General features: G+C 52.4%; 2 protein-coding genes across 2 annotated transcripts; one reads left to right on the top strand and one right to left on the bottom strand.

Annotated features, from left to right (window-relative positions):
- The first annotated feature begins 9,184 nt into the window (after positions 1-9,184).
- LOC104831758 (protein Wnt-4-like) lies at positions 9,185-11,402 on the top strand. Its single transcript, XM_010567554.1, has 4 exons — positions 9,185-9,416; positions 9,871-10,002; positions 10,158-10,300; positions 10,935-11,402. Exons 1-4 carry the CDS (start codon positions 9,293-9,295, stop codon positions 11,400-11,402), a joined length of 867 nt encoding a protein of 288 aa, XP_010565856.1. The 5' UTR covers positions 9,185-9,292.
- Positions 11,403-12,387: 985 nt separating this feature from the next.
- Positions 12,388-27,591, bottom strand: ACRBP (acrosin binding protein). Its single transcript, XM_010567555.1, has 10 exons — positions 27,567-27,591; positions 26,331-26,543; positions 22,943-23,037; positions 22,711-22,824; positions 22,177-22,583; positions 13,852-13,984; positions 13,449-13,628; positions 13,203-13,370; positions 13,044-13,130; positions 12,388-12,501 (listed from the first exon to the last, which is right to left on the bottom strand). The coding sequence occupies exons 1-10, from the start codon at positions 27,589-27,591 to the stop codon at positions 12,388-12,390; spliced, it is 1,536 nt and encodes a 511-aa protein (XP_010565857.1).

The following is a 27,591-nucleotide window of genomic DNA, read 5'->3' on the forward strand; positions in this document are numbered from 1 at the left end:
TGTGCAGACACCAAGGTCAGTGATGAAGGAGGAGGAGGAGGTGTGCCGGAGGAGGCTGATGCCCCTTCAGCCCGTGGTGAGACAGCAGGCTGTCCCCCTGCAGCTCATGGAGGTCCACAGTGGAGCAGATCTCCACCTGCAGCCTGTGGAGGAGCCCATGCTGAAGCAGGTGGGTGCCCGAAGAAGGCTGTGACCCCGTGGGAAGCCCACGCTGGAGTAGGTTTGCTGGCAGGACTTGTGACCCCATGGGGAACCCATGCTGGAGCAGTCTGTGCCTGAAGGACTGCAGCCCGGGGAAGGACCCACGCTGGAGAAGTTTGTGGAGGACTCTGTCCTGTGGGAGGGACCCCACGCTGGAGCAGGGCAAGAGTATGAGGAGGAAGGAGAGGCAGAGAGAATCTGTGACAAACTGACCGCAACTCCCATTGCCCATCACTCTGCAGTGCTGGTGGGGAGGAGGTAGAGAATTTGGGGGTAAAGTTGAGCCTGGGAAGAAAGGAGGCTTGGGAGGAAGGTGTTTTAAGATTTGGTTTTATTTCTCATTATCCTACTCTAATTTGATTGGTAATGAATTATGCTAATTTCCCCAAGCTGAGTCAGTTTTGCCTATAACGATAATTGGTGAGTGATCTCTCCCTGTCCTTATCTCGACCCATGAGCCTCTTGTTGTACTTTTCTCCCCCCGTCCTGTTGAGGAGGGGGAGGGATAGAGCGGCTTGGTGGGCACCTGGCGTCCAGCCAAGGTCAACCCACCACACTCCCCATACCTGCAAGGTGGCTACTGGAAGAGGACAGAGTTAGCTCTTCACAGTGAGGCATGGCAGGGGGACAGGAGGCACTTGGCATAAATTGAAGTAATGGAGACTCAGTCTGGATATAGGGAAAAACGTTTGCACCATCGGGCATTGCAACAGGTTTTCTAGAGAGGTTGTGGAGTCTCCATCTTTGGAAGTTTTCAAGACCAGACTCTGTAAAGTCCAGAGTAACCTCATCTGATCTGCTAGTTGACACTACTTTGAGTGGGAGGTTGGGCTAGAGACTGCCTTAATTATGCTGTGATCCTAAAATTAGACATCTGCTCTCAAAGCTGTCACGGTGGAGCAGGGGTTGGGAAGTCTGACACAGTTCCCCACAGCTGTTTGCAGGGGTTAGATAGACACTCCCTCACAGAGCCCACGTAGATTGTGATTTACTTCAAAAGGAAAGTAGAATTATCTGTCTAGAGGAAATCTTTATGTAAGGTTGATATTACTGTAAGAGGAAGCTACTCAGCAACTTGACAGGCATGACAAGCGTGTCAGATCTCCTGGATGGCATTGTGGGGCAATGTACAGATCTAGAGGGAGGATCTATTAAAGACAGAAGCGTGTGCTGACCTCACGGGTAGGAAAAGATTAATTCTGGCAACAATACGTTAAACAATGAAAGTGGAAGTCTAATACGAGAGCAGATAGCTATCAATTTGCCCATTCTTTCCTGGTGTTGGGCAGGTCCACCACCAAGACAGGTTTCTTAGAGGAACTTCTACTTGTTTGTCAAGCTGTTCTGAGTGGATTTCACCCTTCTTGGTGGATGAAAACTTTGTGTGAAGACTTGCATAAGTTTAAAATATAAGATAATCCAGCAAGACAAGACAAAAGTGCAAGAATGTTGTTGGTTTCAAGTGAAAAGATTAAATGCCTCAAAAAATCTCTAAGAGGATATGCCAGCTTTTGCTAGACCCAAAACCCTGCAATGACTGCAGGCTGGACCAGTGAGACCTTTGTCTTGACCGAGGCAAAGTGAGTGAGACTGAGACTCTGTGAGAGACCACGACCTGCTCTAACATGTGTGCCTAGACCAGCCAGGTGTCAGGTGAAGGTGACTTGTCTCCACAGACAAGCTATTTTTATCAAAAGGTATTCAATAAACACCTCTAGAGAATATAATACGTAAGCACAGTCCACACTGTGTGAGATCAGTGGTCTATCTACAATTCGTATTCCATCTCAAATCATGGATGGTGAAGGGATAATGTAAGAACAGCGCAATCATGTAGTGATGCTCCCTCAAGTTCTCTTCCTGCTTCCAGCCTATTTTAGCCCAGGGATTTCCCAAGCCAGAGGTGACCTATTTGTATTCAGTAGTCCTCGGGGAACTTTTCCTTCATGACTTTTTCCAGTTGCTTTTTGAGTTGATGTACAATTTACCATCTACAACATCTGTGCCAGGAGTGTCAATGAGTTCCACAGCTTAATCACATCTCAGGTGGAGAACCACTTCCTTGTACTAATTTTTGAATCACCACCTGCTAGATTCAGTTCAGTGCTGGAAGACAAAGTGGAAAAAACATACCTGTTCACCTTCATCTTATCACTGATGACTTTACAAACATCTATCATATTCCCCCTCAGTAACCTTTTTTTTTTTTGAGGCTAAAAGGTCCTTGTCTTCATAGTTGTTCCTCACAGAGGAGCTGTTCTGTACTTTTGAATGTCCTTATTGCCCTCCCCAGCACCTTTCCACTTCTGCTACAGCCTTTGTGAGCCCTGCAGTGGGGTGCTCAAAACCCACATGATATTGATAATGTGGATGCACTGAGCTGAGTAGACATAGATCTCATTTGCAAGAGGTAATGGTCAGTTCAGTTTGATTTTTCTCATTACTGCTAGATGAAATTTCAGCTGTTATTTTAAGGCCAGTCACTCACACTTCTCTTAATCTCTGCAGTTCTTCACAACCAACCCTCGTCTTTTCTAACTTGAATAATTTTGTCTCCAACAGATTTGTTATTTTATTATTCATCCCTCATGAATAAGTCAAACAGTCCAAGCCCCAACACTGGTGTCTTATAACTCCACTGGGAAAACCAACCATCTACCCACATTCTCTGTCTTGTCTTTTAGGCACCTTTTATCCAGGTAGACACCTTTTCGCTGAATTTCTTTAAGCACCATTGGTGCAAGCCCTTTTGAAAGCCTTTTGGAAATCAACATGGGCCACTGTTCACATGCTTGTTGACTCCTTCAAAGAAGGACTGAGAGACACAGCATCCCTTTATAAAAGCCATGATGACTCTTCCCCAGTAATTAGATGTGACTGCATGCCAATTGATTTTTTCCTTTATTATAGCTTCTACTAATTTCTTCAGCACAGACATCAAGCTCCCTGGTCTGAAATCCCCCAAGAGCCTTTTCTCAAATTGTGTCTGCTAGTGAGCCTTTAAAAGCAGTTTTAAGCTGCCATAAAGAGAGTTTCTGCTGTGGAAATCTCCCAGGCTTTCCTGCCATCAACATCAGTGCAAGAAATCTGTTTAGTTTTTTGCCCATCATCACCTTTTCATTTTTTCTGAGTGGTCTTTCCTGACATACTAGCCCTTCAACCTTTGAGACATCAAACAGCAGACTTCTAAACTGGCAGCAAAGATCACTGGGAGTGGAAAATAGATTGGGGTTTTTTGAGGGGAATTTTTTTTTTGGCGGGGGGTGAGTGGATGGAAACACAGAAGTAAGAATCTGCTAACAGTGGTGTTATTGAAGCTAAGCTGATAGTCTCAAATTTGATGTAACAGATACTGTAATCAAGACCTCAGAGATCTGTAACGAGATGAGTACATGCACGGTCCTTGGAAGCTGTGGGAACGGAGCGTTTCTCTGCAGAGCTCTGAAGGTACTGTTTTGACTGTCCCTCGCTGTAGAGGGAAGCTACGGGTAAAGCAGGCTGGTAGCAGGGAGACAGAAGAGCTGAAACTGGTTAGATTATCCTTGTTGGTTAATGCCTGAGAGCCACAAGCCATGTTCTTTGTGGCTGCCTCTAAAAGAACTTCAAGTACTCGTTGTTCTACGCGAAAGCCGCTGAGAGGTCTCAAGTTATCAGCTGCGTAAGGAGGCAGGGGTACCACAGCTGAATCGTCATCCTCCTCGTGATGAGATGCTCTCTTGAAATCCTGAAGGAACTTTCTGGTTTGTGACTGACCTTATGTGGCCCAGGAGGTGGAGGAAGCATCTTTTTACCTCTCAATGAAGACCAATATGAGCCCCTGAAGGCCATCTGCCCAGACCATGGCCTTTTCCCCAGCAGGGACAGAAAAGAGCAATTCGAACTCTGTACTTTTGAACACCCTTATTGCCCTAGGTGGACAGATGCTACCTAGGCAGATGCTTCTTTCTGGTTTTCAGTTGGAAAATGGATTTGTTGCTAGTATTCTTGCTCTGGGAGGGGGGAATGACATAGACATGACACGTGCACGTGCACGCACACACACACACACACGCTATGAGCACCCGCTGCAGGGATGAGGAGCTGCAGAAACTAGAAGGAAAGGAAAACACCCAAGGAAAACACAGCAGTGAGGGAGGAAGAGGTGCTGGTATAGGTGTGCGACAGGGGCAACATCAGCTCCCGTTGATGTCTGAGGGGAGAGGAGAACATGATGCTGGAGGACGGGCAGACAACCCCAAAAAAACCTAGCTGAAAAGAATGCACCATCCTCCCCTCCCACCCACCCCCCTCCTGTGACCACCCCACTCCCCCAAGCGCTCGGGAATTGCCCAGGTCCCTGGCTGGTGTAGGGTGCCGGACTGAGATGAGCCCAAGGTGGGCACCTCTTGCCAGAGGCAACAAAAGAGCTGCTAGGCAGGGAGGCCCCACGGGACATGCAAAACCCACGGGGATTTTGATTTTTTTCTTTTGGGGGGTGGGAAACCCTAGCTGAACTTGCATACAGGGGCTGGAACAGGCAGGCGTGCCCTGAGATTAGATGTGTGCCTGGCATCTCGTTGCCCGGTCCTGGGCGTCTTCTCTCCTGACGCTATCTCACCAATAGGCACTGACTCCGAGCACCGTAAAAATGACGAAGGAGCACAGCGTGGTGGGATACAGGCTTATGCACGGGGTTGAGAAATGAGGTGGAAAAAGACAGCTAGAGAAATCTTGCTGAGTATGCCGCAGGGTCAGTGTTTCCAAGAGCGACTTATTTAAACTCTGGAGCGCTTTGGGACTGCACTGGGGATGCAGACAGAGAATGTGGCATTGGGGTGCAGAGCAGTGCAGCTGAAAAAGCAAACTGCGTGAGCTCGCTTAGTAAATCTGAAACTAAGAGGAAATAACATGAGGAGACCAAACCTCAAAAAACCTACTCAACTTTGCTTTAGAGATAGAAGGTATATTTTTTCATAAATGTGGATGCTTTTTACCTGCTGTAGGTGATATTTAAGCCCCACTTTTCACCTTTTTTATAACCAATTAGGTTATTGTGATGATTAGAACCTTGAAGACATTAATTCAAGACTTAGGATGGCTTGTTTTTAACGATAGATACATGACATCGAAGCTGAGACCTTTGTATTTAACTCGTGGGATCTGATCACACTGCTGCTGCCTACTGCCTAGAGGTGTCACCCCCCTTCATCTCCTGAGGGCCTCATGGAAGAGGACTTCCATCGTGGGCGCCTTGGCAAGTAAGTTCTGCAGGCTGCCTGTGCTTCTAGTATCACAGGATCCCCAAGAAAGCCTCCATTTGAACAAATACTGAGATTTACCTTGCACCTTGAGGTTCACTGGGCAACTGAAGAGGCGTAGAAGGTTCCCCCCAGTGCCCCGTGGTCAGGTCTGGCAGCACATGTGCAGCAGCTCAGGGGACCAGTGCCCAGTGTGCCCAGACCATCCAGCTCCCCAGATGTTTCCATCTTGCTTACCTCTCTGCTGGTGAGGAGCCAAGGGCGCACGAGGGCTCGCTGGCTAGCAATCGCCGTCACTGCGGAGGTCTCGATCCAGGCACCGCAACTGCAAGGAGCTTGAATCAAAACAGAACGAGGCGGGCTTTTTGGCTACTTGTTCATCCAAATCACAGCTGTCCCCTACCGCACCATGGCTGGTTCAATGTCTGCCGTGCCGCGGTTCATCCCCCCTCCTTTCTCACTTCCTGATGTGCTTCTGGCTGGCCACAAAGCATGAACTTTGCTATCCAGAGCTGATAAGCTAAAACACATCCTATGCAAGCAAATGTAATCATGAAAGAAGCAACACCCAGGTGTCCTTGCAACTGAAGGAGACCTGCCCTGGGTCATAGTGCCAAATTCTCGCTCATTTTTGCTCCCATGCTAACTCGGCCAACCCCAGGACTGACAGGGGAAAAATTAGAACATCCCCTCCCCAAAATATTGCCAAACAAGAGGTAGAAGTTAAATAGAGGAAGTGAGAGCAAAGTTGGTTTAATCACCAGCCAGTGCAAAGGCTCGGAGTCCTGTCAGTCCCCCCATGGGCTTGGGCACTTTGGGGCTGAGCTCCTGCCCGGGGTCCCAGCTGTGCACTGCTGGCACGTGGCAGGGACCCAAAAAGAACCGAGCTCTGAAGAGGTGCCAGCGCCTGCGGCAGGCAAAGGCATGTTTGCCACAAATGTCAATCCCTGTCGTTCAGTGCTCCAGGAGGCACGATGTTGAGAAAGTACAAGGGCTGATTTAGCAGGACATCTGCAACCTAGCACTGCCAAGTAGAGTTGGGAAGGGATCTGCCCTTCTGCAGAGCCCATCTGGCACTCTGCTGCTTCAAGTCCTGTTTCTGCTTTGCCAGTCCCAGCACACCTGGAAGAAGATGCGGGTCATGGGGACACTCCGAATCCTGCTGTTGTCCTTCCCCGGGACCAGCTGCCCCGAGAAGAAGGTGCCGTGCCTGTGGGCTCCCTCTTTCTCCGCCATCCTTGCCCGGCTCCTCCATCTGCTGGCTGTTGCTGCTGGTGTTTGACTTTCTCACTCCCTGCCTGCCTTGTTCTGCCATCACTGCCTTCTCATTCAGGGAGTGACATGCCAAGGGATATATGTTCCCGCTGCTCATAAATCCTCGGAGGGTACAATAGCACCCGAACTACTGATCTCACCCTGCTGCTTTTTAGTGCCTCTCTTTTTTTAACCAGACCCTCTTTCTCACTTCCTAGTTGCTGGGTTTTTTGTTCTCACAGCTTTTTGTCTTTCTTCAGTTCCCATCAAGGCTCTGGTACTGATTAAGGCTTGCAGATATACCGGGGGCGGGGTGTCCTTCTTCCTTTGCAAAAGGAGTCTCTGACAGCCCCTGTGGGAAATTTCACCCCGCCTGCAGCCTTCGCCCCCCGCACCCCTGTGCACACACCTGGCTGAGCCTGGCAGCCCTGGCTTTACCGTGTGTGTCAGAAAAGGAGGACACGGTGGCACTTAGCCCGGGCAACGAGCCCGCGCTGCCCCACAGCATCCCTCACCCAGCCGGGTTGACTCACCTCGCTCGGTCTCGGTGCATCAGCCCGTGAATTCTGTCTCCCCCCGCCCGGGTGGGTTCACACCTCTGCCCCTCGCTGTCTCTTGGAGGCTCAGCTTGTGGGGGAAGAGCAGCACAACCCCCGGCATTTCTTCACCGCTCTCTGAGTCGACAGCAGGTAAGACCAGATTACCGGGGTGTGTGTCGGAGGCTACACCCTGATGCTGCAGATCCCAACACGCCTGCCGCCCCGGAGTGCTGGCTCCAGAAAGCAGGAGCAAGGACCCAACAGAACGAGGGATGCGGGTAGCTGGGAAGGCAAGGAGAAGGGTGGAAAGCGTGCTACAACAGAGGGGCTGCTCAGGTTTGAAAGGATGATTGATAAACCCCAATATTCTCCAGCTCACTCCATGCAGGGAAATGTGGAAAAGCACAGCAAAGGGGTGAATCCACATGCAGGGCCGTGGTGGAAGAACCATAGCAGGGCCAGAGCAGCCGTGTTTCACTTTCTGAATGATTCAGACAGGAGAAGGAGAAACTTCCAGGCTGCGTGAGAAGTTTCTCCTTCCAGGGCAGTGGGGACAGCTGACACTTCCTAGGCCTGCTGGGGGAACGGCAGGCTTTCCTCCCAGGACATTTCAGCTCCCCAGCCACACAACTCACATTTTCCTGGACTCCCAGGGGCTCTTAGGAAAGGGCTGGCCACTGAGAAGAGGGGCAGCTTAGGAGAGCTTAGTTATGCCTGCTTAGGAGAAGGACAAGGACTGTCCCTCTTGCCGTGGGGAAGAAAATGAGGGGGGTGAAGGGAGACCTGCCAGGGAAAGAGTTAAGAGAGCCGGGGAGCAGCCGGGTTGCGTCTGTTTGCCGTAGCTATGTGGGCTGCAGGGTAGAAAAGAAGAATCTCCAGCCTGGAGGAGGCAGATGAGGGAGGGTCCTCAAGGACGGCGGCTGGGGATGAGGGAGGCGGCAGGTCTTCCCCTCTCTGCTCCCCTGAGCTATCACCGCAGGGAAACTCTCCGGCTCCCCAAAGGGCTTGGTGAAAAGTGATGAGGAGTTGATGGTTCTGCTTGGTGCTGCCAAGTTTTTCTTGTGTGGAAGGATCTGTTTACAGCTGACTGGGTCTTGGGCTGCTCTCTGCTGCTGAAGTGACTTGACTGGGGAAGAAGGCAACCAGATCGTCTGCTGACAGGACTGCAGAGACCGGGGGGTCTGACACTGATGCTGTCCCCAGCCATGTGAGGTCATTCCAACGGATTCCCGCCCCACAGCCCCAGTTCAGAGCTCTCCCACGATGCTGCCCCAGCTGTAGGTGGGGAACAGCGCCGGCGTGGATGCCCTCACAGGGCCAACCTGGCAGGTTTCTGCAGGACGCTGTGTCTCCGATGCTGGCAGGCACACCGTGGTCATTGCCCAGGGCAGGGGCTACGCGTGCTTTGCAGTGCCGGACCGGAGCTGCCGGGAGAGCAACTGTCAGGCAGAGGCAGTGGGACATCGCAGGAGGGGATTCAGGCGGCTGCCGCACCGTGGCTGAACGTGGAGTTTTGCCAGGGACGGGATGGAGATGGTGTGGCTGTACGTGGTGCTGGTCCCAACGCAGCACGTCCTTGCCGTGACCTGGCTGTGAGTATGTTTTGCACTTGTACTGTCTGGATTGGAAAGTCACCTGGGGTGGTGTTGCCTCCCAAGAAAACAGACAGATCTGTGAGAAAAGGGTGGAAGGGGGAACCTGGGCAACTTGAAGGCAGCACATTAGAAGGGGCATCTCTGGGAGCGTGAAGGGAGAGGGACGGCGAAGCTGAAGAGGCGCAGACCGGGATGGGGAGCAGGAATGTCCAATTCGGCACAGACAGGAGGCGGCACATCCCCTTCCCTGCCCTGTTTCTGCGCTAAAATAAGGCTATAGAGGGCTAGCCCCCTGTAGACACGGCCCTGGCTCTAGCCCAGCTGCAACTGAATCTCTCCCCTGCCCCACAGGTACCTGGCCAAGCAGCCTTCTCTGCGGGCGGTCCTCCGGGACCCCAGTGCCTGCGAGGGTCTGCCGGGGCTGGTAGAAGAGCAGGTCCGCGTTTGCCGGCGGCAGGTGGGAGCCATGGACGCGGTGAAGCGAGGTGCGGAGCTGGCCGTCGAGGAGTGCCAGCACCAGTTTCAGTCTCGCCGGTGGAACTGCTCCATGCTGCAGGGGCTGCAGGTCTTCGGCAAGGTCGCCATCCAAGGTCAGCGAGGGGGAGGTGGCGCAGGCAGAGTTGGCGTGGGGTCCCTTCGGTATGCCCACGGGGTCCCCTTGACGCATCAGCCTTTCCTAGACTAGAGTGCAAGTGCCACACTGGGACCAGCCCGAGAGTGGCCAGTGCCTTCCTCCACATGCTAACAAAGCTGTCAAAACAGAGCAAACTGAACCAAATGCACATGCTGCTGCAAATATTAATATTCTGGCTAAACTTCTTCCTCATTTGGCCAGGCTTGGCTCTTTGGTCCCGTCTGGACCATTCTGGGTACCATCTCTGCATACTGATAGATCTTCCCCTCCACCCTGCCACCAGCCCAGCCCTTTGGAGCAGCAGCTCAAATCAAACCTTATTCTCTGAAGCTACAGTCCCTTTTTGTTGCAGGCCAGGGAAAAAGGATTTGCCTATGCCCCCAAAACAGCCATTTCTCACCCCGCTGCAGGCACGCGGGAGTCTGCTTTCATCCACGCCATCTCCGCCGCCGGCGTCGCCTTTGCTGTGACTCATGCCTGCAGCCGTGGGGAGCTGGAGAAGTGTGGCTGTGACCGCAAGATCCGAGGAGTCAGCGCCGAAGGTGAAGGAGGAGGCTGGTGGCAGGGAGGGGATGGCAGAGGAGAAGATCCATGGAGAAGACCCTCAGCAGGGGAGGAGACACCTCCCTTCTCCTCAGCCCTTTGGGAGCTCCTGCCAGGGCTTCTCCTTCATCTCATGGCCGCTTTCCCTCTGCAGGTTTCCAATGGTCGGGCTGCTCTGATAACCTGTCTTACGGGATTGCCTTTTCTCAAGCCTTCGTAGACAACCCGGAGAGGAGCCACGGCATCTCCTCCAGCCGAGTGCTCATGAACCTGCACAACAATGAGGCTGGGAGGAAGGTAAGTGCAGGAACAAGGGCTGGGAAGCAAGCCTGGCTTCAGGAGCTTCTCTCTGGCTAGGCAGACCTCAGTCCAGCCCCTTTACCCTGAGGAGCAGCCCGGAGGGGTCCCAGCCTCCCCTACCCACCTCTGTGCAGAGTCCCTTTCCTCACTGAGCCCAGCTGGGATTTACATCCTTTGGCCTTTTCTGCAAAGGAAATAAAATTTCCCTGCTCTGCTCTAAACGGCTTCCCTGCCCCTCCAGTCCCTCCTTTGCAAAGACACCATCCTCTGCAGGGGCCATTGTCAGATCTGGTCCCTTCCTTGAGCATCCTCTGGCTCTGGGCAGATCTGTTCCACTCCCCACCACCCCGTGGGTCAGAGCAGATCCCCGTCTCTTCCCCTGCCTCAGGGATTTCTCTTACAGATGCAAGCCAGCCTGTTTCCCACAGAGTGAATCCCCTTCTGTTTCATACTGGCCTGGCTTAAAAAGACTTTTTTTGCTCCCTTCCCTTCCCTTCCCTGGGGCTGATCCCATCCTCCAGCCCCACAGGAGGTGTGGAGGGGCAACGGCAGCTGCTGGGGGGCCCGCAGGCATGGAAGTTGTAGGGCAGGGTGTCCCGGGTCCGGCTGGCAGCTGCCTCCTGTTCCCCAGGCTCTCCTGGCCCACATGAAGGTGGAGTGCAAGTGCCACGGCGTGTCGGGCTCCTGCGAGGTGCGCACGTGCTGGAAGGTCATGCCTCCCTTCCGCAAGGTAGGCAACGTCCTCAAGGAGAAGTTCGAGGGGGCGACGGAGGTTCACCCCAAACAGGTCGGTTCCCGCAAGCTCCTGGTGCCCAAGAGCTCTCGCTTCAAGCCCTACACGGCTCACGACCTGGTCTACCTGTTGGCCAGCCCAGACTTCTGCAACCGGGACCCCCAGCGCGGGGTCTTCGGCACTTCTGGCCGCCAGTGCAACCGGACATCCCCGGCCATGGACGGCTGCGAGCTCCTGTGCTGTGGCAGGGGCTTCCACACCGCCCAGGAGGAGGTGGTGGAGCGGTGCAGCTGCAAATTTCGCTGGTGCTGCTCCGTCAAGTGCAAGCAGTGCCGGCACCTCGTGGAGACGCACAGTTGCCGCTGAGGGGGACCGTGCCAGGGCGGTGGGAGGCTGCCGGGGGGACTGCGAGGTCACAGGGAGAGGACGGTCCAGGGAAAGACACGGGGAAGCAGGGGAAGGTGTGGGGGATACACACAGCCTGAGAAGGAGCGGAGGAGATGTGGGTTTTGCTGCCCTGGCTCCGGGGGTGCCATCGGCTCCTCTGTGCTCCCCACCCAGCACGCTCTCGCCAGCCTCACTGGGCTTTTTGTGGTTTGAATTGTTTTTCCGGATGGAAGGTTGGAGGACACAGGCCAAATAAACCCTTAAACTTTAGAAATAAACCAGCTGCAACGGAAAGCAGAGTGCGTACGTTAGGTCCTTCCTCACACGCTGCGTTTGGGACCTGGAGGGTACCTGGCTCTGCTCCCTGCCGTGGGATGGAAGGGGACGAGGCCACCCTGGAGTCCTTGTGCTCGGGGGACACATGGGCTGCAGCGAGTGAGAAACACCAGGGTGCGGAGCAGGGGGGCATGGGGACCCACCTCGGACACGAGGGGGGTTACTGAGGGGTCTAATGGAACGACGGCATCAGAGAGAAGGGAGCAAATCAGCTTTGTGGGCCGAATGGCCTCTTTATACATTAAGACTCATCCTTGGGAGAACTACAGAAGGGCGAGAAGATGGCTGGGAATTTCAGACAAGGACGCTTGGGCCAGTGGCTCTAAATCCAGATTCCCAGGGCTGATGCCTTCTCTGGTGTTCAGCTGCTCCTTTGGCTGCAGAAAATGTTTTCAGGAGGAGTTCCAGCAGGTGCCACAGTGAAATGCTGTTGAGCCAGGCTCCCCTCACGCTGCCGCCAGTGCAGAGCGGGTGCTCGGAAGGTGAGATCTGGCCACGATGAGCTGGCTGGCCAGCAAGGGGTCTGGGAAGAGCTGTCCAAGTCTATCCAGGTTCTCTGCCCCACCACAGCCCCAGAGAGCCTGCTTGGGAGCCCTGTGCTTCCCGCGCATCCGCCTGGTACTGTGCATCACCCCTTGGTGAGGCTGAGGAACCTCTGACGCCAGAGCCGCACCTCCTCCTCTCCCTCCTCCTCACTCAGCACCCGGTACGTCTCCTTTCTGTGGCAGCCGCGGCGAGACACCTACAAGGGGAGACTGAGTTCACAGGACTGATACCGCTGCCCATCCTTCCCCCCCGAGGACGGAGGACTCCCATGACGGCCGGCATCTGGAGGCTGGGATGATGGGGCACCAGAAGGAAGAGGGGAGAACCTGCTGTGAAGTGGGAGGGAGAGGATGATAGCTGACCTGTGTGTTTCCTAAGACACGTGCTAGTCCTCTGTCCTGCTCTGGTGTTTTTGGTTTCTGTTACCACCCAGTGGATGCAGGGATATACAGGGATACCCCGATGGGCGAGAGGCTCCCCGCAGCTCCTCTGCCTCAATGTTAGTGGCTGTCTCCGCTGCCATCTCTTACAAATCCCACCGCCTCAATTACATGCCAGCTGTGCTTGGGTCACTATTTGTCACCTCCCCACCCTGCCCCCCATAAACCACATCCAATTCTGTCCTACCGGAGGGAAAAGCAGTGGGCCAGCGAGTCCTGCAGGGACTCGGGGCTGGCTGTGGAGCAACCAGCCACGCAGGAGAAGGCTGTGTAAAGGGCAGTGCGGGCTGCTCCTCACCCTCTGGTTGTAGAGGCTCTGCTGGAGACACTGGTGGCTCTTGAACACGCAGTAGTTGGGGTGCTGAAGTCTGTCTGAGTCGCATATCTGTGGAGACGGGAATGAAGGCCGGAGAAAGGAAAGGAGAAGGAGGGGTGGGAGCATCCACTGGGCACCCACCTGGCTTGGGGCATCTCCATCCTGGAAGGCAGCGTACTCTGCCTCCAGCCAGAGGGTCACACGAGGGTCCTCACAGCCGTGGGTGGCAATCCGGCTGCACCAGTACTCCATCCTCAGCCCTCTGAAAACCTCCATGCCATAGTACCCCGAGGTCTCTGGGGAGCTGGTCTGCAAAGGGTTGGGATAAAGAGAGCCGTGCTTCTTCCTCCCTTTCCCCACCACCCAGTCCATCCTCCTCCTCGGTACCTCGTTGCCCGCAGCCCGGTGCTGGGCTGAGATCTGGGGGTTGATGTAGGCGGTGAAGCTGCCTGTCCGGCAGTGAACGCGGTTCAGGTTTCTGATGTTCAGACACTGCTCCCTCTTGAGCGAGCAGAAAGCGCAGTCAGGGCACAGGTCTGCGTGATGCCGCCCAAGGCTGTCGCACACCTGGGGTGGATGCAGCGGGGACGTCAGGGGCGAAGAAGGAGACCGAGGAGCTCCCATATCCCTGGCTTGGAGCTTGCCTCCCTGGTCACCCAGGTAAGCTTCTCCTGGGAGGGAGCACCCGAAAGGACAGCGCTGACGAGCTCTGGCCGCTGGAGCATTGTGGTCAGCACTGCAGGGAGCCCTGCACACACTGGGGATCAAAGGTGGGCGCCGGCGTCTTTACCGAATCTCCGAACCCAAGGACTCTTTCTTCCACCTCCTTCCAGGCCTGGGTGACCACCGACGAGAGGCAGTTTCCCTCCAGTATTGCGTAGCACAGGATTATCACTGCCTCGTCCTTCTTCAGGGCTAAAAGGCTGGCAAAGAAAGGGACAGAGAAAGTCAAGTCTCATCTCTTGTCACAAGCTGGAGATAGACCTTTAGTTAAAAACTGAAAGGGGCAAAAACAACCCCAAAGCATAGCAAAAAAAACCCCTTCCCAAAGAGACCTTGGACTCTTGGCCAAACTGCACGGAGGAACGGGGGCATCTGCAGAGTCTGTACGTGCCGGTGTAACATGGAGGCTACGGGTTGTGCGTGCATTCAGGAGCACGTGAGAGGGACTGGACGAGGAGCACAGCGTGAGGAATGGTCCCAGGGGCCCTGCAGCAGCTGCTGCTGCCTAGTTTTGTCCATCTGAGTGCACAGCAAGGAGATGTTTGTTAGAGGTCTGCTGAGTGTGGACCATGGGGCAGCCCCGTTTGGGTCTGGAGCATGTAACTTATGAAACCTCCCTCCTGCTTGAGCCAATGTATTTGACAGAAAGGGGAAAAAATCGGTAACAATGAGTTAACTGTTCATCCAAACCGGCACGGGGAGCTAGAGGTAGAAAATTTAAGGACAGCGGGGTAAGGACAATAAGAATATTTTGCATCTCTTAGGAACAGTAGAAATTGTAGACGTGGTACAGAACTGTTATTAGACAGGGATGGTGGCAATTATCAGCAATGATGCAGAAGAGGTAAAAATGCTCATTAAATATTTGTCTTCCGTGTCTGGAAACAAAACCCGTGATAAATAAACAAACTTTGATCCGGTAGAAATTAAGAAGAAGATAAGAGCAGCAATTGCTTATGTTAAAATGCTCTTAAAATCCACGCATGGGCTAACCGGTATGGACTTTTCCTAAGAGTAGCTGAAACTTCTTGGAGACCTTCAGATTAGCATTAAAAAGGTAAAAAAGAGGTGGAGAACCAGAAGGAAGTTCATGAAGATGAGATTTCTTAAGGCCTGGAAAACTTCCACCTAGAGCGAGAAGCTAAAAAAGCTTTACTTAGCTGAGCAAAGACACAGTGGGTGGCCGCTCAGTCCGCCAGTATTTTTACCAAGGTGAGGATCAGCTGGAAGTCTCTCTTCGTCAGCAGGCTTTTGGTGACTAGAATTTGGGGTGAGATCCATTCAAACCAGAAATTATCTACATGTTCCTGACACGAAGGGTATTTAGCATGGGAGCAGCCGATGGGGTGGTTTCTCCTCAGCTTGGAGACTCCAAAAAGTTATCCCAGATTTCTCTCAGGAGAAGGGTTTGTAGCTCAGCCACACAATAGCGTTTTTCCCTCCGGGCTCACCAGGCATGGCTTCCCGTCCCGTGCTGAGCAGGAAAGCCAGGGTGAGTCATTGGAGCAATTGCCAGGCCTGAAGGCTAAAAGAGATCAACCTCCCCACTCTTGTGATTACACGGTGTGCGAAGAAATCAAGCTGTAAGGAATGTTTGGTGTTCACAGATCTGTGGACGCGTGAGAATCATACACCCGCCGTATGTACAGGATCATGCGGATGCTTGGCATTGGCACTGGGTTTGGATGTGCGCTCACGTAGGACAACATGGGTGAGCGTTAGGGCTGCTGATAGAAAGTTTTGTGCACCTCCTTAATAGATCCCTGGGCCCATGGATGAAGGAGCTTGCAGCAGGTCAGACACAAGTGATCCTGTACCCAAACAGTTCACACTAACCAGCAGCAAATGAGCATGTCAAGATCTCTGAAGGTATCTCTCTCGCTTAGATACTGCAAGAGAACCTGGGAAACCTTAGTCACAGAAAATATGAGTACTAGATTTTTTTTTAAAGGCATTACAGTCAAACTTGTCTTATCACAGCGCAGCAGATGCTGCTCTAGCCTGCATCAGGGCAAGCAAAGATGTTCCTTCACCACACTGCCTGTACTGCGCTGTGGACAGGCTGCAAATCATATTCTGTGAGTGCAGACGTCTGAACAAATTACTGTGGTGCCGACCCACAGCACATAACCACATCCACTGAAAAACTGAGGACAGCTGAAAACCTGGAAATCTACGTATTGCAAGCCTGTGGGTCTCTTACTGCAATGCACCACAGTGTCACCAACCTGGTTAGAGGTTCATGGAGGGAAGGTCCAAGTTCAGAGAAGACAAAAGAATGTGAACTGAGGACAGCAGTGACAGACACCAACTCTTTCAGGCAAAACTGGAAAGAATTAAAATGTGCCAGTAAAAAGAACAGAAACAAAGCCCACCTACCCTGCAGAAAGCACTTCCAGAAGCTGTAAGAACCCTCATGTCCACTCTTCCATCCCATGGCTCCACATAATCCTTTTTATTTGTTTTTTTTGTTTGTTTCCTCTGTAAACATTCAGACCATTTAGGATACCAAGAACAGGAAATTTTAAATTTAGAGCAAAAAGTCTGTGCTCATCCCACTCGAAAATCTTCTCTAAGGTTGTTTGATTCAACCCTCTAGCATTTTTCTGTGACTGGGAGCTGGACACCGCTGAGAGAAGAACCTGTGACAGCCCCCAAGGCACACCTAGCATTTCTCTTCCGTAAAGGATTGCTTTTTGTGTGGGGATTACCTAACACGGACGATTTCTCTCTCAAGCAGTTCTAGCCCAGGAGAACAAGTGTTCGGTCCACTTTGCTGACAAATCTGTGACAGCCGAAGGGAGTTCTTGTCACCACTCAGATGTTTGACTGCCTAGGCACAGTTGGATCTTTGCCTTCAAGAGTTGGTAAACTGGCTGGGTCACCTTGATGGGACTCACAGATTTCAATTAATGACCCTGATATTATTCTCCAAACTTATCTGAAAAAATGTATCCACAGATATGTCATTATTGGCTAGTGTTCCACTACTTGCTTGTTATTCCAGTGGCACATTGTGATTTGATTGCTTCTTCATCACACCAGGATGATCAAGCCAGTAAAGTGAGAGGCACATTAACAGTAATTAAAAATGATATGAATAGCTCTGGTGTTTTCATCACTGAGGTAGAAAAAAGAAGAAAACTGTCCAGCTTGCTGTACTTTTTTAAAAATAGCAAATAAATAACAACCTGAGGTTTAGAAAGCAACTGCTAATAAATGGGTTTAACAGCCTTTGCTTTCTTCAACACATGTACTGGTCCAACAAGTGCAGCCTGAACAAGATGCAAATAGAGGATTACAGGCAAAAAAGGCAGTAAAAGGGAACTTTTCTAAAAAGAGTACTTTCATAAGTAGCAATAAAACATCTGCTGAGTGTTAATGACCTACTTGTTCCAAACAGACACGAAGTCAGATGTGGGCAGGAGCCTCTGCTGCACCACAAACTTCAGAATTACAGACCACGTTAGATACGATCGGGTTATGCGGATCAAAAAAACCTCGCATCCCTACCAACGCTTTGCTGTCGGCCGTGTGTGCGGATGCGCACGAACCGTGTCCCTGACATCCGCTCACTCACCCAGGAAACCACCGGTTGTGCCATCAGCCTGAGGGTACCGAGAAATTCTGTTGTGCTCTCTGCCACATTCATTTCCTCCTCTATCTCGGCTCTCCATCTCTGCTGTGAGGCTTTCTGGCCTCACAGCTGCAAATTTATGACTTGGTTTACCACCTCTGGGTAAGATATACTTACATCATCCCCAAGGGACAGCGAGATCCTGAAAGCAGCTGGGAAGTGTCAGGGGAACGGGTCCCATCCTGCACCCCCAGACCCAGGGATGGGTCCTGGGCTGCTCCCTCGCTTGCGGGCACTTGCAATCCAGCACGCCGTGTCCCTGGTTCCTCTCCCAGTGATTCCCAGCCTCCTGGCACCGCTCTTGGGTGCATCCAGCCACTCTCCCACTGCTGCTGCCTTAGGGCAGTGCTTGGGCTTGTGTCCCATCACGGAGGTGTTACAGGCAAATGGTACAGACTGGTGCTGGGCCCCTGCACTCGTTGACACGCTGCTGAGCTGTCTGTGGGCGTGCAGAAGTTTCACTGTGCACCAGGGAAAGTGATGGGTCTGTCTAAAGCGATTTCCTAGTGCAAATCCCTCCCTCTGCACATTAATGTCCTAACTGCTGCCCTGGAAAAAGCCTAACAGGTACTGGGAGGCAATGTTTCAAAGGGAATGTGAAAAAATATAATTAAGAAGAATCTGTGGGCCAAGATCAGTAATTGCTCAAAGGCAAAAGGAGAAAACTTCAGATAAAAGCCTATCTTGCTCTTTCATCTCAAGCCATGGAGCGACACACATAGAGCCTACTCCAGTGGTGTCTCTGAGGCGTGCTGGTTAACAACATCCACCTCTCCCTCGACGTAATGACGAGGATTTGGGCCATTAACTTTCAGCTGCTGAACCTCCCAGATATTGGCTGGCTGTGTGAGGTGGAGTGAATACCTGAGGCAGGCAGAAAGGAAGATAAGGAGCAAACAGCAGCTCTCCAGCACTTTGTAACTTCTGATTTAGGGGGGTTGCCACAGGAAACTAAAACCACTAAGGGAAAAGCCACTCTTAACAGCTTCAGAAAGAACAAGTGATCTCAGCCCAGCAGCTAAGCACCACGCAGCCACTCGCTCACTCCCCCCCCACAGTGGGATGGGGGAGCGAATCAGAAGCCCCCCCCCCGCCCCGGATTAAGATAAGAAAGGTTTAATAACTAAAAAGTAAAATAAAATATAGCAATAATAATAAAAAATATAATAATAATAGTAATGAAAAGGAATATAACAACAACAACAAAAAAGAGATAGAAATAAACCCCAATAAAAGACCAGTGATGCACAATGCAATTGCTCACCACCCACTGACCGATGCCCAAGCAGCAACCTGCCCCTCCTGGCCAACTCCCCCCAGTTTATATACCGAGCATGACGTTCTATGGCATGGAATATCCCTTTGGCTAGTTCGGGTCAGCTGTGCTGGCCATGCTCCCTCCCAGTTGCTTGTACACCTGCTTGTTGGCAGAGCATGGGGAACTGAAAAATCCTTAACTTAGGTAAGCGCTACTTAGCAACAACTAAAACATCAGTGTGTTATCAACATTATTCTCACACTAAATCCAAAACACACTGTCCCAGCTACTAAGAAGAAAATTAACTCTATCCCAGCCGAAACCAGGACAGCATGCCAAGAAGGCAGGCAGGCTGGCTCGGTGCCTGGACAGATCAAACCCAGCGGGTAACCCAAGGCAGGAGCTATTGGGAGAACGAGAACCTAACACCTGCCCAAGGGCTCGGGGCGCACAGACGGTGCAAAAAACTGTATTTTGTAAATATATCTCTCCTGCTGACCCGCATGATATTGCAGCCTTTTACCTCTGCCCCCCCCGGGACACTGAAAGACTCCTGCTTTGAGAGTCCCAAAAGTCTGGGAGCGTGTGAACTTCTAGCCTGGTGGCAAGAAGACAACCCGCCTTGTCACGGCCCCCCTTTCACAGCTAGCTGCGCATGGTAGTGACATGGAGACACTAAATTGGGTCCTGGCCTCACTGAAAGTCCAAAAGATACCTCTACATAATCCCCAAGTGACAGCTAGTTCCTGAAACCAGCTAAGAAATGTCAGGGGAGCGAGTCCCATCCCTCACCACCAGACACAGGGTAAAAAAGGTAATTACGAAGGGGTAGGGAGAATTCAAAAAGAGGTTTGTTTTTTTTTTTTTTTTCTGGGGACAGCATTTTTAACAAAGGGCCTGATCTTAAAATTAAAGCTGCCGGTGATGAAGGACGTAAGCACCACGAGGACCGTCTGGAGGAGTAAAGCAGGAGGAGGAGGAGGGTGCAGCCGCTGGGAGGGCTCGGCTCAGCCTTGCTGGGAAGCTGGGCTCGTGTGAACCACGAGCATCCACGCGTGAATAGCGACGGGATGGGATCTGTATCCAGGATAGCCGTGACGCCGAAAGGGGTGTAGGGGTCATAGCGGACAAACGACGCAACAGCGGGAAGCCCTGGGAAAAAGGGCAAATGCAATTCTCGTGTGCAAACAGAAGAGCAGGGAAGGGAAGGGAGGCTGACCTCCTTCTGTGTACCCAACTGCTGAAACCCATCGCTGAATGGTGCACGCAGAGCTGGAGTGTGTGGATGTTTTAAAGGGACACCGAAAATTGCCGCAGAAAATGAGAGTTGTGCAGGCTTTATAATGTAAGAGCTACAGAGTTCTCTTTAGCATATTGCGAGACTGAATCGTGGTATATAGGTAACTTAAGAAGAAACACTGGGAAATAAATGGCTCTTTAATTGTGGGGCAGAAGGCACAATAAGGACTAAAAATTGAAAATAAGTGCAATAAGAGACATTTTTTCCCCCCCATAATGATTCACTGCTAGCAGAAATACCACAAAAGCGTGCTGCAAATTCTTCACCTTGTTATATTACTGCCTTTGTCCTGTCTCTCTCTAAAGGTCACAGCTAGCTTCGTCAGGTACTATGGAAGCTGGTAGAGCTGCCACAAGCAGGGGTGAGCGAGAAGGGACGGATGTCCTGCTGGACGTAAGACCTAGGGAAGACACGCAGCCCTGGATTCCGTGCCCGTCACGACCGCGCGCACCTTGTGTTAAACCAGACGCTGAACGGTACCTGTGCACACCGACCAGTGCCACCCAGCACTGCTCCTCTTGCTGGAATGGAAATGCCTCAGAGCATTTTGCCCCTCATGTTCTGAAGTCCCTTGGAGAGGAGGCGGGATGTGGCGAGCAGCAAAGCTGACAGGCGCGGTCTATCTCGCCTTTTTATCCTCACTTGAGTTTAAGCTTTGCTTAGCATGATTGATGGGGCTCGGCTGCCAGGTTACAGGCACAGAGTCAGCATTAGTGTCTTTGAGAAACTCTGCAGCAGAATAGCGAGTGTCATCTGCAATCACAGCAGTCCCTCAATAATCCCAATATAACTAAATCAGAGCAAGGCTCAATTTCAGAGGCAGGGAAAACGAATAGATCCTCAATGAAACAAAATTTTGCCTTAGAGTACATGCACCAGGAAAAAATTTGCCAGGCAGTAAAAGCCTCCTACAATATTAGGAAGGAGGATGACATAAGTTACAGCCTTGCAAGAGAACAGTTATAGCTTTTAACAACATGATGCAATTCATTTTTACATGCAGAAGTGGGATCTCTGGCTCGACTGTATAGTACGCAGCGTTTTTGATAGAAACCACAGATGTGCAATCATGCACAAAACCTGTGTGCTTACAAGAACAGCACTAGCCAGCAACAGAGCAAAGCCAAAATGACTTCTCCATGAAAACCACAGCTAGACAGCATATTTTTGGCTCTTGGCAAGCAAAACAATCTTCGCACCTCAGTCAAAGCAAGCGGTCCCCAGTCACAAAGTCCTAAAGGATCAAAAAGTAGATTTGAGTGAAAACATACCATCCTTTTGCAGGCCTAATTCTGTTTGGGCTCACCAACCCCAGCTGCCTGAGGACAGAGGTGAATGGATCCTGGCAGATCAGCTGAGAAGAGCTCAAGATGCTCGACAAGCCCCTAAAGCATCCCTAGGCCAGAGGAACTAAGGCAGGCGTGTGAAAGGATTGCAGCAAGCCGGACTGTCGCAGGGCCCTGTGCTGAACAGGCACGCAGCTGCTTTCAAAGCCAGAACGGGGAACCAGCAACCCCCTGGGAAGAGCAACGCACGGATCCGGAGTGCAGAGAGGTGCACGTGCTCGAGGAGACGGAGTGGTCCAGCACAGCCAGGAGCAAGGCTCTGCGTTCCCGGCTCTGTTTCCTAGCCCAGGGCTGCTTTTGCTCTACCTGGGTGAGATTGGAGCACTCCTCGGAGTGCTCCTCAGGTCAGACTATTTTAGGAACCGTCTGCTTCACATTGCATGCAGAGAGGAGAGGAGCACGGCGGGACACGCATTTACTCCAGCGTCCCAAGGACCTGTGTTCCGAAGGAAGGTATTTCTGCAGGTCATCCAGATTCCTGGGAGACACGAGTTGGGAGGAGGATGAGCGGAGCGGTGACGGCACACTGCAGATGGCCGCAGCGTGGGGATACACGTGCGTGGGATAAAGCCCTGCCTATGGCTAAAGCCCAGCCTAAATGCACTTTGCTCAGGACACAGGGACAGTAACATGGTCAGGCGCCAGCGGTGCTGGGTGACACTCTCCCTGCTCTCTCTGTGCTGGGCCAGGGGGTGTCTGAGGGGCTCCCCAGGTACATTCCTGCTCCGTATGGGACGGCTTGCTCCAGAAAGCCTCCCTGCACTCGCCAGCTGCTCGGGGCAGGGACACGGATGCCACGGGGCTACCAGCCGGTGCGCGTGAGGACAGCCCCGCACCGGTCTTCCCCTCACCTGCCGGGGGGGGCCGTATCCTGCACCCCCTCCTCGGTGCTCCCTGACGTGCTCCCTGGGTCTGACTTGCTGCTGGAGTCCGGAGAAGAGCCCTCGGTGCCCAAGGACGTCTCCAAGGAGAGGGCCAAGCGGATCAGCTGCCAGACGCTGTTCCGCAGGCGTTGCTCCCAGGTTTGCTCCTCCTGGGCAGGGAATCCCAGCCTGGGAGGAGAGGAGGCAGGGACAGCCGGCACCGGCAGGGTCGGTGGGAGCACAGGCAGCCCCCTGCCCTGCGGGGGTCTCGGCACCCCCGGGGTGGGCAGGGGGAGATTCTTCGGCACCGGTTTCTGACCCGACAGTGCGTAGGAGTACTTCAGGAGAGCATCCACGTTGGCGCGCAGCAGGGCATCGGCGGGCAAGAGAGAAGCCTGCCCCGGAGCTGGGGAGAGAGTGGGACGGGGGGGCTGAGGCCAGCCAGAAAGCTGCTGGGGGGGGGACGAGTAGCTACGGGAGATCAGCAGGCAAGCAGGGGCACCCAGCGCAGCTCGGTGCAGCCGTACCTTCTTCCATAGGGGGGCTTTTGCCCCTTGTCCAGAAGACCACAACGTGGGGCTGCTCCGTCGGGAGGAGAAGGTTTTTCGGAGGAGATGAACTCGGACACGGGATTCGCTGAGCAGAGGAGAGAGGGAGAAACATGAGTCCCGCTGTGTTACCTTCCCTTCCTCCTCACTGCCTCCATCTCCCAAGAGATACTTCCCCCCTCCCTGTCCCAAATCCTGCTCCCCACCTTGGCGTAGAACTGGCGTTTGAAGCAGCGGTACTGGGCGAACTGGCAGAAGGTCTGAAACCACGGTGCCTCTGGGAAGTCAGAGCAGACTGGCCCTGGAGAGGGGTGAGGGAAAGACGCAAGATGGGGCCAGGCCGCAAGTTTTGGCATCTGCCCCCTTGGCCCAGGTGCAACAAGAGTCGGGGACCTCTCCGATGGCTGTTTTCAGAGCGGCTTGTGGTTGAAGGGAAAGTCAAAGCTGTCTGTCCCCAGGAGGAGATCACAGCCTTGTGCTGTTACAGCTCCCGATCTCAGGCGCCACGTGTACTTTCCCTCCAAACCACCCAGGGTTTCAGTTCATTCTTCTGCCCTTTTTCACACAGTTATCTTCCCTTTTAGAGACTCAAACTTCTGGTTTCTAGGATCTGATGAGGACTCTGTTATTAGTCCTTGAAGGGTTTAAAAAAAAAAAAAGTGACATGGTGGGTTAAAAAGATGACCAGACTGGACCTGGGAACACCAGAGGGGACAACCTCTTCAGGGCAAAATAGTTTGACACTGATTCCAGCTGTGCAGGGGATGGAGGAAAGTCCACAGGGCTGAGATGCTGCTGGCAAAGCCTGTGCCCACACACACGTGCACCATAGTCCTGACCAGCGCTGCTGACACTACTGGCTCAAAAGCTGCAGCTCCTCCTGCAGCGATCGCAGGATAGCCAAAGCCATGCAGGGAAGCCAAAAACCCTGGGAGATTTGGGGAGAGGTGTAATCTCATGCTCCCTCTGCTCTGTGAGTGCCTGGCCCAGCTAGCACAGCCAGCTCTTTGCGCACACCAGATGGGTCAAGTGCTGGCTGAGATGGAGGGGGTTAGCAGTGAAATCGCACTGCTCTCCTGTTAGTTGCTTGTACACCTTCTTTTACGCTGTATGCGCTTCTCTTGTGCTGAGCATGTGGATTCACCAGCAAAAGCAGAATTTCAGATATCTACCAGGATCCCAGCCCAGAAAAATGCCCAACTTATAGGGAACACACCAGTTCCCCACCCTGTCCTTTGGTGATGCCCTGTGAAATCCGTCCAGAATGTGGGGGACGGGGACTCGGCCAGCGCAACGCCCGTGCTCGCAGACGAGGAGCCGCAGAGTTACACTCCATCGCGCAGCCACTACTTGCAAAGGAGCGTTGCTGCCGTTGGGCAGGGGAGGAATCCCAACCGTTTGCCAACGCCACTGTAAGCGTGGCTCTCCCGGGCCATTTTGGGGTGGGGGGAGAAGAAAAGAACATTTTCATTCCAACATCTGGGAAGCGAAGGAAAACTTGGCGCAGATGAAGTTTCCTGTGAGCTGTCTTTGCTGGTGTCTTGATTTCCACCACGGCTCAGCTCTCCCACAGCCTGCTGAACACCGATGGCATGGCCTGACGAGCAGCTTGCCTCCTGCAGCGCTGATCCCCGTCTCCTCTTTTCTCTCAGCGCATCTCCCCTATGGAAATACTCGTCTGTCTCTGAGTCCTCTGACCTTCCTGCCAAGGGGAGCCCTTCCCAGCACTAGCTGCTTAGTTTGATCAGTATGATCTTTCGCCTCTTTCCTCTGCTCCTCCTGCCCATGTGTTTGTTGCAAACAGCTACAGCTTTGGCTGGGTGTCAGGAGGGCACCCCTTTGGGCTTTGTGGCCAGCTCCATCCACAGGAGCTCCCAGCATGGAGAGGGGCAGGCAATTAATTGACAATTGCATCATCACTAAAAGATGGAGGCAGCCAAGATATTTGCATATGCTCATCAGGAAGCATCCTCCTGACTTTCATCTTCCACAACAAAGAGTGTGGAAAGGCTACGTGTAGGCTTCCCTTGTTTAAAACACAAGGTAACTGCTTTCCTCAGCACCACACCTGAAGAGGCACAATTAATGCTCGTGCATATTTGGACGTAGACAGCACTGCCATTTGTCTATGAGGACAGTAGAGGCAAAACATGGGAGGGTACGTGCTGTGCCACGTCCGCTCGGCCTCTCAGCCTGGCCGCAGCATCTGCCAAAATAGCCCCAAAACTGGAAAAAAAGGAACACAGAGGCAAATAAAGTCTGCCGGATGTGTCTGTCAGGCTGAGGGATGGAGGAGAAGAAGGCAAAGAGGGCATCCTGCAAAACTGTCCCATCTCCTGCCATTCCCAGATGCTCCTGCTCTTGGCAGCAGCAGTGGGAGAGTGGTGGGATATGGCAGAGAGCAGTGCCAGGGCACTGGGCATCACTGGGAGAGGAAGCGGGGACAGCCCCTGGGGGCACCTAGTGCCAGGCCATGGTGGATTGCAGGTGCCCGCGAGCGAGGGAGCAGCCCAGGACCCGTCCCTGGGTCTGGTGATGTTGGGTGGGACCCGTTCCCCTGACACAGCTGCAGAAACAAGCAAGAAATAGTTGCCCTCAAGCTGCAGTCCAAATAAGCAGAGTTGGCTGATCATTCAGTTCATTGACGTTCATAGCTAAATATAAAGACATATTTTTTTATGAGAAAATTGTTCCTATTTTTTTTCCTCTGAAGAAAAATACAACAGAAGTAGTCCCAAGTTTTTCAGCTGCGCAGATATAATTATGCCACTTAAATTCTCTGATGCAGGGGTGCAGGGAAAGTATGACTGCAGAGATTTAAAGGGTGCTGTTGCTATGGCGCTTTCTGAACTGGGATGTTTCTTGGCTCCTGAAATGTTAAACACTTAAAAAAGCAGCTTATCAGCTCAAGCTTTCTTAAAGGCCCATGAGAGCCCGTGAGCCAAGTTTCTGCATTAAACCCCAGATCAAGCTGGAAGGAGCCAGTCGGGTCGTAAGATGAACTGTTAGGAAGAGATTATGAGCTTCAGCGAGCTTCAGAAAACTGTGGCTATTTTTTTTCCCCCTGCCACCCCACCAAGGGAGATGCGGAGAAAGTGAAGAGCTCAGTGAAGGGCCACCGACGTGGCCACGGCTTTCAGCCCGTGACCCGTGAAGAGAGGCCGGGGCAGCTGCGCTCGCTCGGCTGGGTGAAGAGGAGATGGGGAGGTGAGTTAATGGCAGCCCGCGAGGACCTGAAGGAAAGCTAAAAGATGACAATGTCAAACTCTTCTTGGTGGTGCCGGACAGCGCAAGAGGGGAAAAAATGGCAAATTCCTGCGTGGGAGGTTAGGGCTGGCCATTAGGAAAAGCTTTTTTCTCCAGGAAAGTGGTGCAGCGCTGGAAGGGGTGCCCAGAGAGGCTGCAAAACCAAACTCCCTTGCACAAAGCCACGGTGCTCTAGCGCCGGGACCGTCCCGCTCCAAGCCGAACTTTGGGCTCGAGACCCCAAAACAACCCATCCCGCCACCAGTCCTGCCGTCCTGTGGCATTTTGGGGCCGAGAAACGGCCGGCACGGCTCCAGCTGGAGCGATGCCCGCCCCTGATGCCCCTACCTCCGGGGACGCGGCCGTGGTTCTCCTCCTGGTCCCGCTGCAGGACGGCGGGGCTGAGGCAGCCGCGCGCCTGGCGCAGCCGGCAGGACAGTTCTGCCTTCCAGGGGGGCTGCAGGCTGGCAAAGAAGAGCTGGTACTCCCCGTCTGACAGGGGGCTGCCCGGAGCGGGAGGCACCGGCGGGGCAGCAGAGGACATCAGCAAGGTCAGCAGCCCTGGGGGAGAAGGCAGAGAACGCTTAACCCTCCTTAACGGGAGCAAGCGGCGGGTGGAAGTGAAGGAGAAGCTGGTGGGGCACGGGGATGAGCTGGCCTGAGGTCTCCCTCCATCGCCCCTGCTTGCAGGGCCCTGGGGGAACCGGGAGCTCTGGGGCAAAAGGGGGGGAAAAGAATGAAAAGGCAGGGAGAAAATAAGAAGAGAAAAAAAGAGAAAAAAGAGAAAAAAAGAGAAAAAAAAGAGAAAAAAGAGAAAAAAAAGAGAAAAAAGAGAAAAAAAAGAGAAAAAAGAGAAAAAAAGAGGAAAAAAGAGAAAAAAGAGGAAAAAAGAGAAAAAAGAGGAAAAAAGAGGAAAAAAGAAAAAAGAGAAAAAAGAAAAAAGAGAAAAAAGAAAAAAGAAAAAAGAAAAAAGAAAAAAGAGAAAAAAGGAAAATAAGAAGAAAATAAAAAAGGACAAAGAAAGAAGAGAAAAAGAAAAAAGAAAATAAGAAGAAAATAAAAAAGGACAAAGAAAAAGGTAAAGAAAGAAAAAATAAAAAGAAGAAAAAATTAAAATTCAAAAAGAAAAAATTCAAAAACAAAAAGAAGAAAAAAGAAAAAATGTAAAAAGAAAAGGAAAAATAAGAAAAAAGAAGAAAAAATAAAAAAGAAAGAAGAAAAAAGAGGAAAAAAGAAAAAGAAGAAAAAATTAAAAGTTGGGGGATTTTTTTGTGGGTTGAGTGACAGTTGTTTGGGCTTGGTTTGGTTTGGGGGAGGGGTTTTTTTTTTTTTTTTTAATAGTTGTTTGGGGGATTTTTTGTTTTTTTTTTCCCCCAAACCCCAGCCTTACCCACCTGGTAGGCCCCTCTGCCCACCCCTGCGAGCCGTCCCCTCCACCACGCTGGGGGCTGTGCCCCTCCACAGGGACGTCCCTCCATCCCCTCCATCCAGGCCCCCTCCTCTCCAGCCTCCCCCCCCCGTGCTCAGCAGCCCCTGAGGTAGCCCCGGGAGGGCGGTTAGTGGCCAGGGGCTGGTGTCTCTCACCCATCAGGCAGGGCAACCTCCCCAT

The sequence above is a fragment of the Haliaeetus leucocephalus genome, unplaced genomic scaffold (assembly GCF_000737465.1).
Source record: "Haliaeetus leucocephalus isolate CR32 unplaced genomic scaffold, Haliaeetus_leucocephalus-4.0 Scaffold228, whole genome shotgun sequence".
Taxonomy (NCBI): domain Eukaryota; kingdom Metazoa; phylum Chordata; class Aves; order Accipitriformes; family Accipitridae; genus Haliaeetus; species Haliaeetus leucocephalus.

Bases quoted from the DNA above. Each gene is read 5' to 3' on its own strand.
- LOC104831758 (XM_010567554.1), top strand. From the start codon at position 9,293: ATGGACGCGGTGAAGCGAGGTGCGGAGCTGGCCGTCGAGGAGTGCCAG. The intron at 9,417-9,870 runs GTCAGCGAGGGG...ACCCCGCTGCAG, and splicing joins CGGCAAGGTCGCCATCCAAG to GCACGCGGGAGTCTGCTTTC. The intron at 10,003-10,157 runs GTGAAGGAGGAG...TTCCCTCTGCAG, and splicing joins CCGAGGAGTCAGCGCCGAAG to GTTTCCAATGGTCGGGCTGC.
- ACRBP (XM_010567555.1), bottom strand. From the start codon at position 27,591: ATGGGGAGGTTGCCCTGCCTGATGG. The intron at 22,825-22,942 runs GTGGGGAGCAGG...TCCTCTGCTCAG, and splicing joins AACGCCAGTTCTACGCCAAG to CGAATCCCGTGTCCGAGTTC. The intron at 12,502-13,043 runs GTGAGGAGCAGC...CTCCCCTTGTAG, and splicing joins AGAGCCTCTACAACCAGAGG to GTGTCTCGCCGCGGCTGCCA.